At 41.2% G+C, this 16466-nt stretch overlaps 1 protein-coding gene across 1 annotated transcript in view; it reads left to right on the top strand.

The window, feature by feature from the left end:
* The first annotated feature begins 62 nt into the window (after nt 1-62).
* Nucleotides 63-16466, top strand: part of PTDSS1 (phosphatidylserine synthase 1) — a 59417-nt gene continuing 43013 nt past the window's right edge. Inside the window, exons 1-2 of the mRNA XM_069466193.1 lie at nt 63-344; nt 13169-13260. Of these exons, the coding sequence (XP_069322294.1) occupies nt 166-344; nt 13169-13260 (271 nt within the window). The 5' untranslated portion in view covers nt 63-165. The remainder of the gene's footprint in view (nt 345-13168; nt 13261-16466) is intronic.

The following is a 16466-nucleotide window of genomic DNA, read 5'->3' as shown; positions in this document are numbered from 1 at the left end:
GACCCCGCCCTCCCGCGCCTGTCCTTCCCTCGGCTCCCAGCCTTTGCTGGGCGCCAGACCCGGCCTCGCCGTCCGGCTGCTCGCCTGCTGCGGCTCGTCAGCCCCGGGGTCCCAGCCTTCGTGGGCTGGGGCCACCGCCGCCGCGGCAGGACGGGGAGGCGGGCCATGGCGTCCTGCGTGGGGAGCCGGACCCTGAGCAAGGATGATGTGAACTACAAGATGCATTTCCGGATGATCAACGAGCAGCAAGTGGAGGACATCACCATTGACTTCTTCTACCGGCCGCACACCATCACTCTGCTCAGCTTCACCATCGTCAGCCTCATGTACTTTGCCTTCACCAGGTGAGGCGGCAGGCCGCGCGGGGGGCGCGCCCGAGGCCAAGGGAAGAAGCGGACGGGAGGAGGTAGCGAGGAGGGTGGCCCGGCGTGGCTCTGGGGTGAGGAAGCGGGCTGACTGCTCCGCGCACACACTGGCAGACCCACCGCCCACGCAGCTCCTCCGCCCGCCAGGTGTCTCGCAGCACACCCAGTCTTCTCCCCCAACCCCCCACCCTCCATCTCTCAATGCCACTTCTCCCATAGAGCGCCTCCGGTTACACCAGGAACACACGCGAGTCACTTGGCACGATCGCCCCCCCTTCCCTCCCTCCCGGCACTCAGCATCGCTCCACACACATCACGACACCGGCCCCTCCTCTGCAGCTGCTCCAGCCTCCGTCCCTACCCAGCACACCGCATGAATCATCTCGTATGCACTACTTTCGGCACACACCACTACACACATAAAACACCCCATTCCACAGCGCCTGCACACACTATACACAGGCCCAGGACACAACCTAGATCCCTTCCTGTGGTACTCCTCCAGTATTTAGCTCTACCCGTAATGCACAAAAAATGCACATGTGAGGTGCACCACAAGATCTTTCCTGTGCAGCACCTCCCGTATGCATCGCTCTGAAATCGTCTAGCATAACCCTTCCCCCAGCTTCGAACACTACCATCTGTACCACAACACAAACTGCCACTCTAAACGCACACATCACAGCGGACCTTCCTATCCAGCAAAGCCCAATAACCATCACCTTCTATGTACATTGCTAAACAGACACCAGCGCACCACACATCACACAGTGCACCCAGCCTGCCGGCTCATCACCTAACAAACATGCTGAAGTGAGATCTTGTCAAGCAATTTTACTGGGTGCCTGGTGAATAGTAAACACCATGTGTTAAACAAATGAAACATATAAACCTCACAGGACATAACACAACTCTCTTGTTCCCCTGAAAACATACACACGTGTTCAAAGCACCTCTAATACATACCTGTTCATAGGAGCTGCTTTACTTGACTTTTGAACACATCATGTAACATCATGTAACTCTATGGCACTGCACCTGTGGCCCCTCATCCCCAACCCAGGGAACTAATTAATCCCTGGTTCATACACACCATGGTTCCTACCTATAAGGATTTATATTTTCTTGATGAACCTCTTCAAAGAAAGGAAAGTCATGCCTGCCTCACCATTACGGCTTAAGAGACCAACCTAGAATAGTCTAGTTTTGGAGCCAGACTGTTGGTTTCAAAACTGGCTGTGTGTCCTTGGTTAAATTACTGAACCTTGCTCTGAGCCTTAGGGGCCACACCTGTAAAATGTGGCTAAAATATGTATTTACCTTATATGGGGTTAAGAAGACTAAATGACTATGTGTGAATGCATTTAGCAGAGTATCTGGTATATGATGGATAATTCATTGTCAGTTACTTTTCTCCCAGTATTTTTATCCAACAATCAAGATTCTTAGTCAGGGTCAGCAGAAAATGTCTAGGGGTATATTTGGTGGTCACAACGATTGAGAGAACTTCTGGTATTTATTTGTGGGTGGGAGGTTAAAGGATACTAAATGTGTTGCAACATACGTGACAGCATTGTACAACAAAAAATGAATTGTCTCCTTTGTCTCCTACACACAGGCTCGCACACACACTCACAATGCCAGTGGTGCCTCCCTTGGAAATCACTGTAATTTTTCAGATTTTCATAAAACTAATGTCCTCCCACATCACACTTGTTCCTTACCTCCATAATTCATTTGACTCTTGACTCTTGTTATATAAGTGTTTATCTAGTCACACGAATCTACCTAAAGGTATAAAGCACAAGCAGCAATTACTTACTCTTTAATGTTTGAGGAATACCGCCACTATTATTGTCAAGTCAGTCTGCTAGTGCTGCAGCAGGGTATGCCCAGACCTTCCCGTAGTATCTGACCAGACGTACCTCTAGCTTTGGAGAGAAATCAGTCTTGCCCCTAATTATGGTTACCCTCAAATACTTCGTTATGTTACCTGATTTTATCACTTCACAGCTGTGTGGCCACTTAATTTTGCTAAGCTTCAGTTTCCTTATCTGTATGTAAAATGAAAATACCTATACTAATACTTTGTAGGATTGTCTGTCATGAGGATTAAATTCATCTTTTTAGATAGTCTGTGTTTAGCTCAGTGCATGGCAAATATTAAGCGCTTAATAAACATAAGTTGTTATGATTATATGATTTTGTTATATTCTAATGCCTTCTAAATTATATTTCTTCAATGAGGGTGTAGTATGCTCTGTAATTGAGAAAAAGGTAAAGACATTGGAAATGGACATTGGATAACATACATGCTTGTTTCACGTTAACTTCAGTTTAATTTCATCTAATGTTTGGATTGGAAATGATGGAATTAGGGAGTTTCTTTGGAAATTAGAAAAACAATTATGGTATTTTATTTTAAGTAATGAGGAGCAAGAATGAGCAATTTCTTTCAACCTTTTATCTTCAATATTATTCTAGGCCCTTTTAAAATAGATTTCTCTTCCTGTCTTCTAATACAGGAAGTCACATTCTTCTGAAATTTCCCTTTTACACTATATTCTGTCAAGGCAGCCAATAAATTAGAGCAGTGAAAGTATAAGAAATGAATATGAATTTTAACAGCTTGCCAAAAGTAATAGAAAAACCATAATCTGAACCTCAGACTAGGGCCTTTTCCAAAAATAACAATTTTATTTCTTCCGCTAATTTCATAAAGAAATGGAAATCACACAATGAGGAATTATAATAATAAGTTTCACCATATATAAAATCATAAGCACCATTAATAGAATTACTACTGACTGTATCTTATTCATTTTTTATAATGATTTGTTACTCTTTTAAGTGTAACATTACAACGATAGCTCAATCATCCTCTATAAAAATTGAAAGTAATGACCTCTTAAATGAAAATTATTCATTCTGTGCTCTTTTGTAATGATTATCTCTATACTTTATACTTATTTTATAAGGATTTTAGTTGGATAACTGTTCGGTGCAATTCTTTCAGTAAAACTTTTAAAATATGTCTTAACGTTTGTTTTGCAAAGACTATTTGTCTAAGAGAACAAGAAGATGGAATACTTTGGCAGTGTCATCAGTATGTGAGAAACAGTACCTGGGCATGTCACATGCTGCGGAGCCCCAGCAAGAATTTAGGATTACAAAAGATTAGATACCTTACACAGAAGTCTGAGACAAGTTTGGATTTGTCAAGTAGGTCTTTTGTTAGATGGCAACTAGTCCAACTCACCGTTAAATCATAGTGTTTAAATCTCCCATCCCTATCACCATCATTAAAGATAAAGTCAGGTGCTATCTACTCATTTCCCTGTTTGAAAAAGCTCATTTTGCCACATATTAGAATAAGTATTTTTATAAATTAGATGCTTAGGCATATGTCTTATAAGTTTATTCAGCCAAAGTGGGGCAAGGAAAACCTTTGTCTGAGGTTCAAAGTATGATAATTAGTGAGGTACCCGTATGTTAACTGTGCTGTTAGAGGTTGGTAAACTTGGAAGTAATGAATGGTCTTAGTTTCAAAAACTCAAGCTTTAGATTTGAAAACACCAGAATCTGCTAACTCAGATTCAAAGAAGCCTACCTCCCCTTAAGAGGCACCGGCCATTAAGCAGTAGAATCAGCCTCTGTTAGCAATTGACCAACAAAAAATCATTACTTACCTACAAGAGATTGCCTTCCTGCAGATTGCTGTGCCTAAGTGATTATCAATTTGTCTATGCTTGGTTTCTCCTAGATATGGGATTGAGGAGACAGACTAAGGCAAGGAAATGGGCAGACTTTTGATTTATTTATTTATATGTTACTAATGGCTTTTAGTTAATTTCCCTTATTGGCTTTGGAACTCCAGTTAGGCATCGTATCATTGGGCCATATATCTGGCCTTCTGTGTCACTTTGCTTATGGATACTTGCCAGCCTTCCCTGCTCTTTCCCTTTCGACCATATAAATTCCCATTAGAAATCGTCTCCTGGTACTGCTGATTCAGATGTCTTGGTCCTGTTTTCTTTATATACATCATGTTTTTTCTTTCCCGATAACAGAAGCCCTGGATGTCCTTGTTCCTTGACACCAGCAATATTAAGTAATCGTCTTTAGCAACTGTGTTCTGGAATTAAACCAGCCCTGGAGGTGAACAAAGAGCATTGTGTTAGGTTGCACCTGAGGTCCAGTTAACTTTGATCTTTAACATTCCTCTTCCTCAGGTACTATTTGAGTCATATTTTTTATTGGACTTAAGCATCTTTTTTATGTCTTTTCTAATACTTATTTCTGTTATGTTATGTCCCTAATAAGTTTATAAACTTATTAAAGGGAAAAATGTGCCGTATATTTCTTTGAGGTCTTTTTTAGTGAACGGGCACTTGGATGACTCAAATATTTGTCTTAGATGGTATCTCACCCCAGAGAGATTGTGTATCTAGGAATTGCTGCCTCTCACACTCACTCCTCTTTAATAAACAGCCTTACTTCAAGTTGGTCTGTTTTTTGAATAACCTAGTTTAGCATTTTAGATATAATTCTATTACCAAATGTAATACAATTTATCTTGTGATATAATCCCTGTTACCCCAGATTTCTAGAGGGAAGTTAGTGGTTTTTCAGTCTCATGTAATCCCAATATCAAAACTAGCCCGGTGAGCCTGGACTGCTCCCTCAGCCCTGGCAACTGTGTAATTCATTTCAACAGTCCAGGTTCCCTCTAGCCCATGTCTCTGCTAACCTGGGGTTCACTACCTGTTTTATCTTCAGCAGGTCTGATTGGGCCTTTATAGCTTTTAGAGCTGTTTTCCTCTTTCCATTCCCAAGCCTTAGCTTAGCAGACCCCCAACTCTTTGGGATAGCAGGCTCCTAGGCTTCGACTCCACCTCCCTCTAGTGCATCCCCCACTGCTGCCCTTGTGACCTTTTTAAGACAAAATTGTGATCCCCTCTGTGCCGTGCATACAGTCTTGCACTGAACGCCCACCACCTGTAGGAAAGTGCTAGCTGGACTGTTAAGGTGCTTTGTTATAGAGTAGGTCTTCTTCCCCCACTTTACCCCTCCTGCCCTGCACACACCCCCCAAGCAGGCCCAGACAGCTCACTGGCCCCACACCCAGGCTCCTCATTATCCCCTCAAACCTCACTCCCAAGAGCCCTTGACATCCTTCACAAGCCATATGGATGGTTCTCCTGGCAGACTCCTTTCTTGATAATTCCAAGAAGCACAAAGGAAGAAATGTTTTCTCTACTTCCAAATACCTTATGTTGTTATAATATGTGTTTATATAGCTCATATTATATTTGTTTCTATGTCAATTTCTTGAAGCCAGATATCTTAATCATCCCAGGATAGGCACCCACTAAAATGCTGGATGAATGGAATCCATGAAATCATTTCTCCAATAAGAACTTGAAAAAATATCACCCTTCTCCTTTGGTTGATATCACAGCTATAAATCTTGACAAGGATCTTAACTTTCTATAAAATGAAATGAATGTGGTATTAAAGATAATACCAAAGGTAATACCAATACAAATCTACCTTGTAACCTGGGATTAAATTTTCCATTGAAAAAGAGGATCCTTAACAGTGACTGATCTCCTAAACTTGACCCTATATGTCTCTATTTCAAGGACTCGTATTAAAGGTAATGAAGGAGAAGATAGGAGAGGGACAATTAACCTAGAAGCCTTAGGAGTCATGGTAAAGGCTAGACATTCCCCACTGCCTGGCCCCAGGGAGAAAGCCTTGTCTCAAAGGTGTGGGCAAGTGAATGGAGTTTGCTTTGGTTTTCTGAAATCTCCATGTCTACTGCCTGTAGTCAGATATTAAACTGACACGAATCAGAGTCCAAAAGTTCTTTTGAGTACAGACTTTTTTTTTTTTTTTTTAAACTCAGGGCTTTCCTTACACTCTTCCTGCTTTTAGGACATTCTCGCTTTGGGTAGTTACCAATACTAGTTGAAAATGTTCTGCAGAAGGAGTCAAGGTGTTTGGGCTTTTAGATATTTGCTGATGGTCTCAAGAAGCCTCTAGCTAACCCTCTACAAGGGGACAGGAAGGTCACTGTCAGTGGACCCTGTGGGCCAGGCACGTTACCCGCACCTCTTGGCCCACTCTGCAGTACCATCTTGCTCATTCTCACCATCCGCTGTACACCAGGCATTGTGCTGGGCACCAGAGGTACCTCGGGGTAACATGGTGGGACCTGTGTCCCGTGGAGCTTCAAGTACACTCTTATCTTACGCTGTACATTCAGTGTTTTCACTATATGTGGTCAGTGCTACCCTGGCACACTTCAGAAGCACCTCCTAAGTTTAGCAGAGAGGGAAGAGGACTTTGCCTCCCTAAGCTGGTATGGAGAATAGAGCAATCTTGACCAAGAGCCAGCATTCCAGAAGCCCTGGCATCTACTTTCACTCTGCCTCCATTTGTATGGAACTGTGAGCAAGATAAACCAAGAACTTTATTTTCCTCTTCCTTCAAACAAAGATAATACCTGCTGTGCCTTCCCCCACAGAACTGTGGGGCAGCTAAATAAAATACCAGCTGTGAAAGTTCTTTGGAAAGTTCAGGGCACTGCAGACTGAGGCATTTTGTTGTTAGTTGCTCTAGTAGACCCAGGAAAGAAGTCAGGGAACTGTCACAGCATCATGATTGAAAGATTAATGTATTTTTATTTTTTGTTGCTATAAAGCAAAATGTCTTAGTTGAATGAGGATCCTGAGGCCAGGAAGAGTCAAGATGAGTATCGGGCAGTGCAGACCATAAGTCATGAGAAGTGGGAACCATATTGTACCCTCACAAAGCCTTACAAGAAAGTAACCACTCCACCAGAGGGTCCAGTCACACGTGAATACCCCAAGTAGGGTTATGTTTTTTGGTTTGTCAGGTTAATCAGAGACAATTCCTATAAATAAAGACTTTTCTTTTATGGCAGGGCTATACTAAGGTAATGACTCTGTTTTATGTCTGATTGTCCTTTGTATTAGGAGCTACTCAAGAATAAGGGCCATGCTTGTTCATCTGAGCCCAACATAATCCCTACCCAATGGTAGGCAGTAACTAGATGAAGGAATGGTTGCATATAAACGAAAAGTGTTCAAATGTCGTGAACTCATAATGACATTTCCTCTGTGCCAGACACTGTTCTAAGTGCTCTACATGTGTTAAGTTTTTTAATCTTCACACAACCCTTTGCAGTGGAACTATTATTATCCCCTGTTTACTGAAGAGGAAACTGGGGCACAGAGAGGTTAAGTAATCTGCCCAAGGTCACACAGGCTGGCAGTCCGAGCCCAGCCTGTACACGTAGTCACTACATTGTATGGCCTCCTGCAGACGGAAGATCTTGAACTTTGGAGGCAGCCCCCTCAGTAAAATGTAAATTATGATCATTTCCCCCTTTAGGGTGTCGTGAAGATTAAGCCGGCTAACAGGCAAAGCAGCTAGCATGCTCAGAGAGGCACAAGACATAGCAGTTGTCCACAAGTACTAGTTCTTGTCTCCTAATTTGGGGTTTCTGGAGTCACTAGTGTGGACTTTGCAGCCGAGTTCCTTTCCATGCTTAACTATGGAAAATTTCTGTATACCTCAGCCTACAGTTCAATCTCTGGATTATTTGGGGTTTAGAGAGGATGGACTCACACCAAACCTTACAGAATGGCCCTGCGTGCTCAGTTTGCCATGTGGCCGGGGGGTGTTGGACATGCTCATGTGTCAGGAGTTCAGTTCTTTTTGTGCACCCACCACTTGTAAGGTGCTGTTCTAGGTGCTGTGTGTACACTCTCTCTGCTCTCCAGAAACTCACATTAGAGTGTGACGCGGGGGCCTCTAGTCTGATAGGACTCAAGTTTCTTTTTAAGCTAACTTCCCCCGCCTGCCAATATGTGATTGCAGAAGTTCCATCTTCCTATTCTGTATATTTTCAGTTTATCTAAAGACCTCACTGTCTGTCATTAATACATTTTTTCTAATTAGATAAATACAAAACTGCCAACTTTTCAGACACACTGCTATTTTATTCAGTTTAATTGACCTTTTTCCCCCTGAAACTAGGCCATCCATTTCATCCTCTTTTCCTAGTAAAATTGCTTGAAACTTACAAAATTGCCCTTTCATTGGTTTTATATCTTCATTACTGATCTCAAGTTATAAATTTAGTGTTGATATGTTTTCAAGCATTTTAACTAAAAGATAATTTTAAATAGAGACTGATTTGCTGATTTGCTGTAGCTATTTATTTAATTAAAATTATAATTGATGTTTTAAAAAAGAATGATGTATTTATGTTGCTTGATATCCAAGACACAGCAAAAGGGTATGTGGTGAAAAGTCTGCCTCCTTGCCTCTCCCCAGTCCCCTATTTCTCCTCTTTGGAGAAAACTGTGTCACCATTTCTTGAGTGGATTTCTAGAGACATTCTATGCAGCTATAAGCAAAAATTATAAGTTATATTTCCATACACATGTCCCCCTTTTTGTAGAAATAGTTGCTTTTATTATACCTACTGTTCTGCAATTTGCTTTATTTACTTCAGGATATCTCTTAAATTATTCTGACTCAAGTTTTTTTTTTTTTTTTTTAGAGATGGAGTCTCACTCTGTTGCCCAGGCAGGAGAGCAATGGTGCAATCATAGCGCACTACATGTAGCCTCAAACTCCTGGGCTCAAGCAATTCTCCTGCCTCAGTCTCCCTAGTAGCTGGGACTACAGGCATGAGCCCCTGCTTCCAGTGCTTCCAGCTAATTTTTTTATCTTTTTGTAGAGATGGGGTCTCTCTGTGTTGCCCAGGCTGGTCTTGAACTCCTGGCCTCAAGTGAGCCCCCTGCCTTTGCCTCCCAAAGTGCTGAGATTACAGGCATGAACCACCACGCCTGGCATAAACCAGTTAATTCTTAAAAAGCTTTCTTATTCTTTTTTTTTTTTTTTTTTTTGAGACAGAGTCTGGCTCTGTTGCCCAGGCTAGAGTGCCATGGCAGCAGCCTAGCTCACAGCAACCTCAAACTCCTGGGCTCAAGCAATCCTCCTGCCTCAGCCTCCCGAGTAGCTGGGACTACAGGCATGCGCCACCATGCCTGGCTAATTTTTTCTATATATATTTTTAGTTGTTTGGCTAATTTCTTTCTATTTTTAGTAGAGACAGGGTCTCGCTCTTGCTCGGGCTGGTCTTGAATTCCCGACCTTGAGTGATCCTCCCGCCTCGGCCTCCCAGCGTGCTAGGATTACAGGCGTGAGCCACCAAGCCCGGCCAGCTTTCTTATTCTTTTTATGGCTGCCTAGTTTACCATGGTTGAGACTGGACCATCATTTATTTAATCAGTCCCCGTTTAGATTGTTTCCCATCATTTGCAAATGCATGTAATGTCGCAGTGAACAACCTGGGACATATGTCATTTTTGCATAAATAAGAATATATCTGGGCCGGGCGCGGTGGCTCCCGCCTGTAATCCTAGCACTCTGGGAGGCCGAGGCGGGTGGATCGCTCCAGGTCAGGAGTTCGAGACCAGCCTGAGCAAGAGCGAGACCCTGTCTCTACTAAAAATAGAAAGAAATTAGCCAAACAACTAAAAATATATATAGAAAAAATTAGCCAGGCATGGTGGCGCATGCCTGTAGTCCCAGCTACTCGGGAGGCTGAGGCAGTAGGATCACTTAAGCCAAGGAGTCTGAGGTTGCTGTGAGCTAAGCTGACGCCACGGCACTCACTCTAGCCTCGGCAACAAAGTGAGACTCTGTCTCAACAAAAAAAAAAAAAAAAAAAGAATATATCTGGAGGATAAATTCCCAGAAGTAGAATTGCTGAATCACAGGGTGTATGCATTTGTAAATTTAATATATTGCCAAATTGGCCTCCATAAACTACTTCAAGTAGTTTAAATTTATACTACCACCAGCAGTGTATGAGAGTGCCTCTCTTCCTGTTTCTTCATACCCTCACCAAGCTCAGTCATTAAATTTTTACCTTTATGAATAAGGTAGATTTAGAAACTGGTCTCCATGTTATTTTAACTTGTCTTTCTCTTATGAGTGAGGTGGAGCATCTTTTCATTTGTCTGAGAGCAACTGGATTTTTCACTCTGAACAGATGCTTCATATCCTTTGTCTACTTTTCTGTTTTTCTACGTCTATTTGTTGTTTTTTTCTGTAAATTGGTTTTGGGGAAAGTGCTTTGTATATTAGGGAAATTAGCCCTTTGTCTTGATATGAGTTGCAATTTTTCCCCCCAAGTTTATCACTTTTCCTTGGATTTTATTGCTGATTTCTTTGCCATGCAAATGTATCAATTTTTTTCCTTTATGACTTCTGGGTTTTATGTTATACTTTAGAGAGGTCTTCCTCACTTCATGATTGTTGTTGATTTGTTTTGTTTTGTTTTGAGGTTTTTTTTTGTTTATTTGTATTTTAATTCTCCCATCATTCCTCTGGTATTTTTTTTTTAACCTTTAATTTTTTAAATCATCCAGAATATATTTTAGTAAAAAGCATGAGTTACGGAATCAACCTTCTTTTCCTACACAACAGTTATTAATTTCAGCCTTGCTTTTAATTTGTAACTTACATATTGTGTACCCTGTCAAAGCCTCTTATACCAACCCTGTGCCTCTAACGTGAGTCAAACTGATTTAGGATGACAGGTAATTTTTTCATGAGGCAGCTTGGCTAGGGGGGAAGATCTGTGTCTTCAGTGTCTAGCAGACCTGGTTTTGAATGCTGACTTTGCAACTTCTTACCTGCTCAGACGACTTACTTAACCTTTCTGAGCCTTTGTTACCTCATTTGTAAAATGTGATGGGTAATATCCCATTGTGCAAATTGGTTGTGACAATTAAACATAACATTTATAAATTGGCTGGTCAGTGCCTGGCACACAGTAAATACTTGATAAACAGCAGCTATTATTACTGTCATCGTCATTACCAGTATCAGTAGTGTGACGTGAGCATGAATGAGGACATTGTGTGCCCCTTGTGCAGCCAGCCGTTCGTCAGCAAAAGGTGGTGTTCCTGGAAATTGGATGTGGGGCTTCCCTACCTAAGCCAAAAGTCATCACAAGTACCCTAGTAATGATCAGCCCGGCATTTTTAGGGCCACGTTTATAACCTCCGGGTACAGATGTTCAATTGTTAGGATGTCCATTGAAATAAAATTGCACTTCACTGGAAGGGGAAGCCTGTCTGATTCTGTAATTTGGTTTTTAAATCAGGTCTATGAAGTTAACCGAATTAGTTTGTTAGTGCTATTTGGCCATACAATGACCTAAGAAACATTGTGTGATTTGTATAATCTCTTATTTCAGAACTTAGATTCAGTCCTGTCATATGTCTAGAAATTATTTAGTTGAGTGCAGAAACTTAGCAGCCTAAACAGAAGTTGAGATCTAAATTAACTTGTTTTAAACAAACACTCTAGGACTTAGTTTTTAACTAAGTAATTCGTTATTATTTCATGTCACACCTCTTCATGTATTTTGATCCTTGAGATTATTTTTCTGTGCAAATTTGGTTTTCTTCTAAGATACTTTTTGCCCTCTTATTTTTTCTTCAGTGATGCTTAATCCTCATTTAATATTTATCTTTTGAAAGCTCTTTCACTGCAGTTGTTCCCTGGATAAACTCAAGTTCTTTTATCATTTTTACATTTATTGCCACTAATCTCATTGTCTCTAAAATATCTGCTTCCATTTTGTTCCTTATCATATTTTCTGCCTACTCATCTTGAATTTTTTAAAAACTGAAATGCTGAACTTCCCTCTCCCAGGATTCTCAATAATTGTCAATAATTCAGAAAATCTTCTCCTTACTATCTTATGTTTCTGTTTTCCCTCTTTTATTTGCTTCTCTTGAGCTCCAAATGTGTTACTAGACTCTTCTTTTTTTATGTGAACTGTCAGCATTGATACTGGAAAAGAACTATGTTTTGAGAAAACGCCACTGTGGGAAATTTTACTTGGTTTTACACAATAAATTTCCTCACTAATAATAATCAGTTCACAAGTATCTATTGAGTGCCTACTATGCAGGCTCTGAGAAGACAAGTGAATAAATTCCCTGCTTCAAAAGTTTACTTCCTGTGGGGAAGACCGATACCATGCAAACCAAGAAATGGAATCATTTCAGTCCTTGGGGTTATGGAGGAGACAAATGACAAGGCGTGAGAGGAAGGCGCACGTTACTGTTTTTACAATTCTTTTGCCTCTAGTCTGATTTTATTCTTGTATTTTGTTTTCTCTTGGTTTTTTTTTAAACTTTATTTTTACTGGTGCTTTCTCATTACCCATCATTTCCAATCCCCCATTCCCATGCCTTTGATAGCCAACTGCCCACTGAGAATTGATTAGATAATCTCATTGTGTTGCTTCTTCCGTATACTCTTATGCTGCTTTTCTGATTCCTGAAACATTTTTTTGCTACATTATATATCATGCAGGTCATCTTCAGTTATTCTTAAAACCAAAATGCATTTATCTGAAATAAACCTTATCTTTTGACACCCTGGGTTGTTTTTTTTTTTTTTTTTTTTTTTTTAAAGAACAGTGATTCTCAAATGCATATCTGAGTAGAACGTATATTGATACAAAAGGTTGCCAATTGTCTTTCTTGTAAGAGCTGTACTTAATTATGAGATGTATGATTTTAGGAAATGACAGTGAATAGTAAGTAGTGTGTGTAATTTTGCTTAGCAAAATAGATCTAGCAGTCCTCCAGGTTTTAGAACAGGAAAATCTTACTCTTTCTAGGTTTTTGATTTAGATCTGAAAATGAATACTCAGTTGTGTTTTCTGTTTTCAGAGATGACTCTGTTCCAGAAGACAACATCTGGAGAGGAATCCTGTCTGTAATTTTCTTCTTTCTAATCATCAGTGTGTTAGCTTTCCCCAATGGTAAGTAATGTAATGCGTTGCCACATTTTTCCTGTGTGTTGTCCCCTTCTGTTTTGTTTTTTTTGTTTTGTTTTTTTTTTTGAGGTGCAAGTCTTCTAGAAGATGAAGCTAGAAGATGGAGTAAGAGAATAATCTGTAGTGGTTGGGGCACGGGCTCTGGAGTCAGATGATCCATTCTGCCCCTTGCTAGCCCTGTGGCCCTAGGGATGCCCCCTAGTCACTAAGAGTGCTTCCGTTTCCTTCTGAAAATGGAGATAACAGGGAGGTACTGTTGTGAGGGTTAATTATTTTATTAATTATCAGTGAGTCATAAAATACTCCGTTAGTGCTACTACTCCTTTTTGCTAAGGACAGGGTCAATGCTATAATGAGTATTACTTAAATAAATTGTCCTCCCAAGTGATCTTTTACCCCGTAAATATTACATTTGATTATACATTTGGGGTACGAATTTTCATCAGGAAAATTGACAATTATTACGGTGAATTTTACCCCCCATCATGATTACAGAGTGAGTGAGGCAAAGCCTTTGTTTAGAAAACAAGTTTGGTATTCTGCCATGCTCACAATTCGTCTCTTTCCTCTGAATCTGAATTGTTTATTAAAAGTTGGGGTTTTTTTTTTGTTTTTTTTTGAGACAGGGTCTCGCTTTGTTACTCAGGCTGGAGTGCAGTGGCACCATCATAGCTCACAGCAACCTCAAACTCCTGAGCTCAAGCAATCCTCCTGCCTCTGCCTCCTAAGTAGCTGGGACCATAGGTGTGCCACCACGCCTGGCTAGTTGATCTATTTTTTCTTAGTCCCTTTAAGTACCTTCTCCCTAGACTATTCTCTGCTTGTTCTCCATAACCATTTCTAAATGCTCACTCTATGTCCTATTTCTTTTACACCTATAATATTTTGAAAATGTTCCAGTCTTTCTTACGGGTTATGCTCCATGGTCCCTACTCAGGTTTTAAATGTCATTCTTTAAGATCTGTTTCTTCTGTATCCTCCTGTGCTATTTAGTAGACTGTCATGTGTAATACAAGAAGCTCATTATGAACATTACTGGATGCTACCTGGAAATGTTCCATGGCAAGGCCTTCAGGCTTCCCAAGATAGTGGCAGCGGAATTTTGTTCTGTTTTTTTGCTTCTCTTATGTAGCACTGTGTTTGCAAGAGCATAATGGTTTTATTATAGTATATAGCATAGTAGCCTAATAATTGAGCCAGTGAAACCATGACTCTCTGAGTCCCTCAAAGAATGAATTGTTCCAGATAGCCAGGTTATTTGGGAGCTGAATTTTGCTCTCCAACCATTCAAGCTTTTAAATTTAAAAAATCTCTTAATGAAAACCTTTTGATATATTAAAAGCTGCATACCTTATGCAGATACGACAGCAATAATTTGGCTTTTCCATGAGGATTGATGGTTCTGATAATGCACAATTATTGGACTATGAAGACAAGGTGTACATTATATGGATGGGTCATAGAATGAAGGGGTATTGATCCTACTATAGAATTTGCTAAGAAAAGTCCCCAATGTCAAATAACTTTTTGGCTATTTGCCAACTTCCCTTTCCCTCTCATCTCCAACACACAATTAGCATTTTAGGTTTAGAGGAGAGCTTGGGCATTATGCAGCTTGTCCTCTCCTTCAAGGGTGCCATGTTGTGGTGTAGCATCAGTGGCCAGAGTTCCCCTGAACTCTGGAACTTAGCCTTTCTGTACAAAGATGGCATAAAAATACAACCCAAAGCAAGGCGATGGTGAACTTCATCTCAGGTCAGATACCTACACAAGGCTGACTGCTACCAAAGCCCTTAGGGAAGATTTTGGAGCCTTGACATGAGTAGGTGACTATTCAGGTGGTAGTGACGGTTTGCTGCACTCTTCCACCCCCAGGCGTTCTGCCTTCGGGAGCCTGTGCGGGTCTGCTGCTTATTTCTCAGTCATCAGCGGGTGCCACAACCATTACTGGTCTGTGCCCTCTGCTCCTACTTTTTTGTTATTTCTTCTATCCCCGGTTCTATCTCTCTTTTCTTTCCGTATCAGTCAACGTATGTGCGTATGTGCTCAGGAAACTGATCAATCAGGTCTATTCTTTAAGTCTTCAGCTTTTCTTGGCCGTATTATTTGTTGCTTAGTTCTCAAGGGTTACTTTTTCATGGCTTTGAAGGTTTATTTTTTGTTCTTTTTTTAAACCTGTTGTTTCTGAGTCCAGATCCATTTTGGAAGTCTGAGCATTCTAAAAGGTTTGTCTCTCAAGAGCTATGATTTCAGTGAATCTTCAGCAGGAGCTGCATATTGGGGCTTCATTAGCAGATGTTTTTCTTAAGGTACCAAGGTACTGAAGGTTGGGGGATTAAATGTGTTTGACATGATGTTTTGTGTGGTTTCTGCTGGTTCTTCCTCTGTTCCCCAGTGAAGTCCTCTGATCTCCAAAGTTTGCTTAACCTGCTCAATCTCTCATTGTGGGCCTGTGCTTTTATTTTCATCTTAGAAAGAAAACTGAGGTTTGTCTTATGCTTTTCTTGTCCTAGCTGTGTGGACTTTGTGATACATACAGAGCGGGAAGGACCACAGAGCTCATCTAACTCAGCCTGCTCAGTGCACCCCTGAGAAAGCTGAAACCCCTGGCCAGGTCCAGCAGCCCCTTGCTGTCGGCCTGGTGCGGGGCCGGCCCCCGCATTTTCCTTCCTCAGTGCTCTTCTGGTCGTATCTCACAGTAGGTCCACTGTGATGTGTTTTAACTTTGTCTTCCTGCATAATATGTTTCTGTTTCCTTCGGTTTCTCTTTCTTTTACAGTCTCTGGCTTCTCTTTTTCACAGAGTGGGGACTGAGTTGGCCTGTACCTAGTGTGTTGTAGATCCTGCAGAAGGTGGCTGGTGGTTGAGTCCATGCTCCTGTGTTGCCCAGAAGTTGGCTGTGACTAGCAGAAGCCACTACATTGATCTGAACCTTCCTGCTTTCTCCTTTTCCTACTCTATTCCTGCCTTACCATCCTTTGCCCTCCACCCATGCATGTTCATCAGTAGGCAGAATATGCCAAAAATAAGGTTTCAGATAGGTATAGAAAAGAACAATGGCAGTTCAATGTCCTATAGGAGGGACTGGGACATTAGTCAGAGAAGAGAGGACTTATGGGATTCTCTTAAAGTCCTGTGTACATAGCAAACACATTATGTTTACCTAGGTTGTTTTCTAAAGATCTGTTTAT

Source organism: Eulemur rufifrons, chromosome 3, assembly GCF_041146395.1.
Source record: "Eulemur rufifrons isolate Redbay chromosome 3, OSU_ERuf_1, whole genome shotgun sequence".
Classification (NCBI taxonomy): Eukaryota; Metazoa; Chordata; class Mammalia; order Primates; family Lemuridae; genus Eulemur; species Eulemur rufifrons.
The sequence above is the reverse complement of the archived record's forward strand: the minus strand, read 5'-3'. Positions and strand labels throughout refer to the sequence as shown.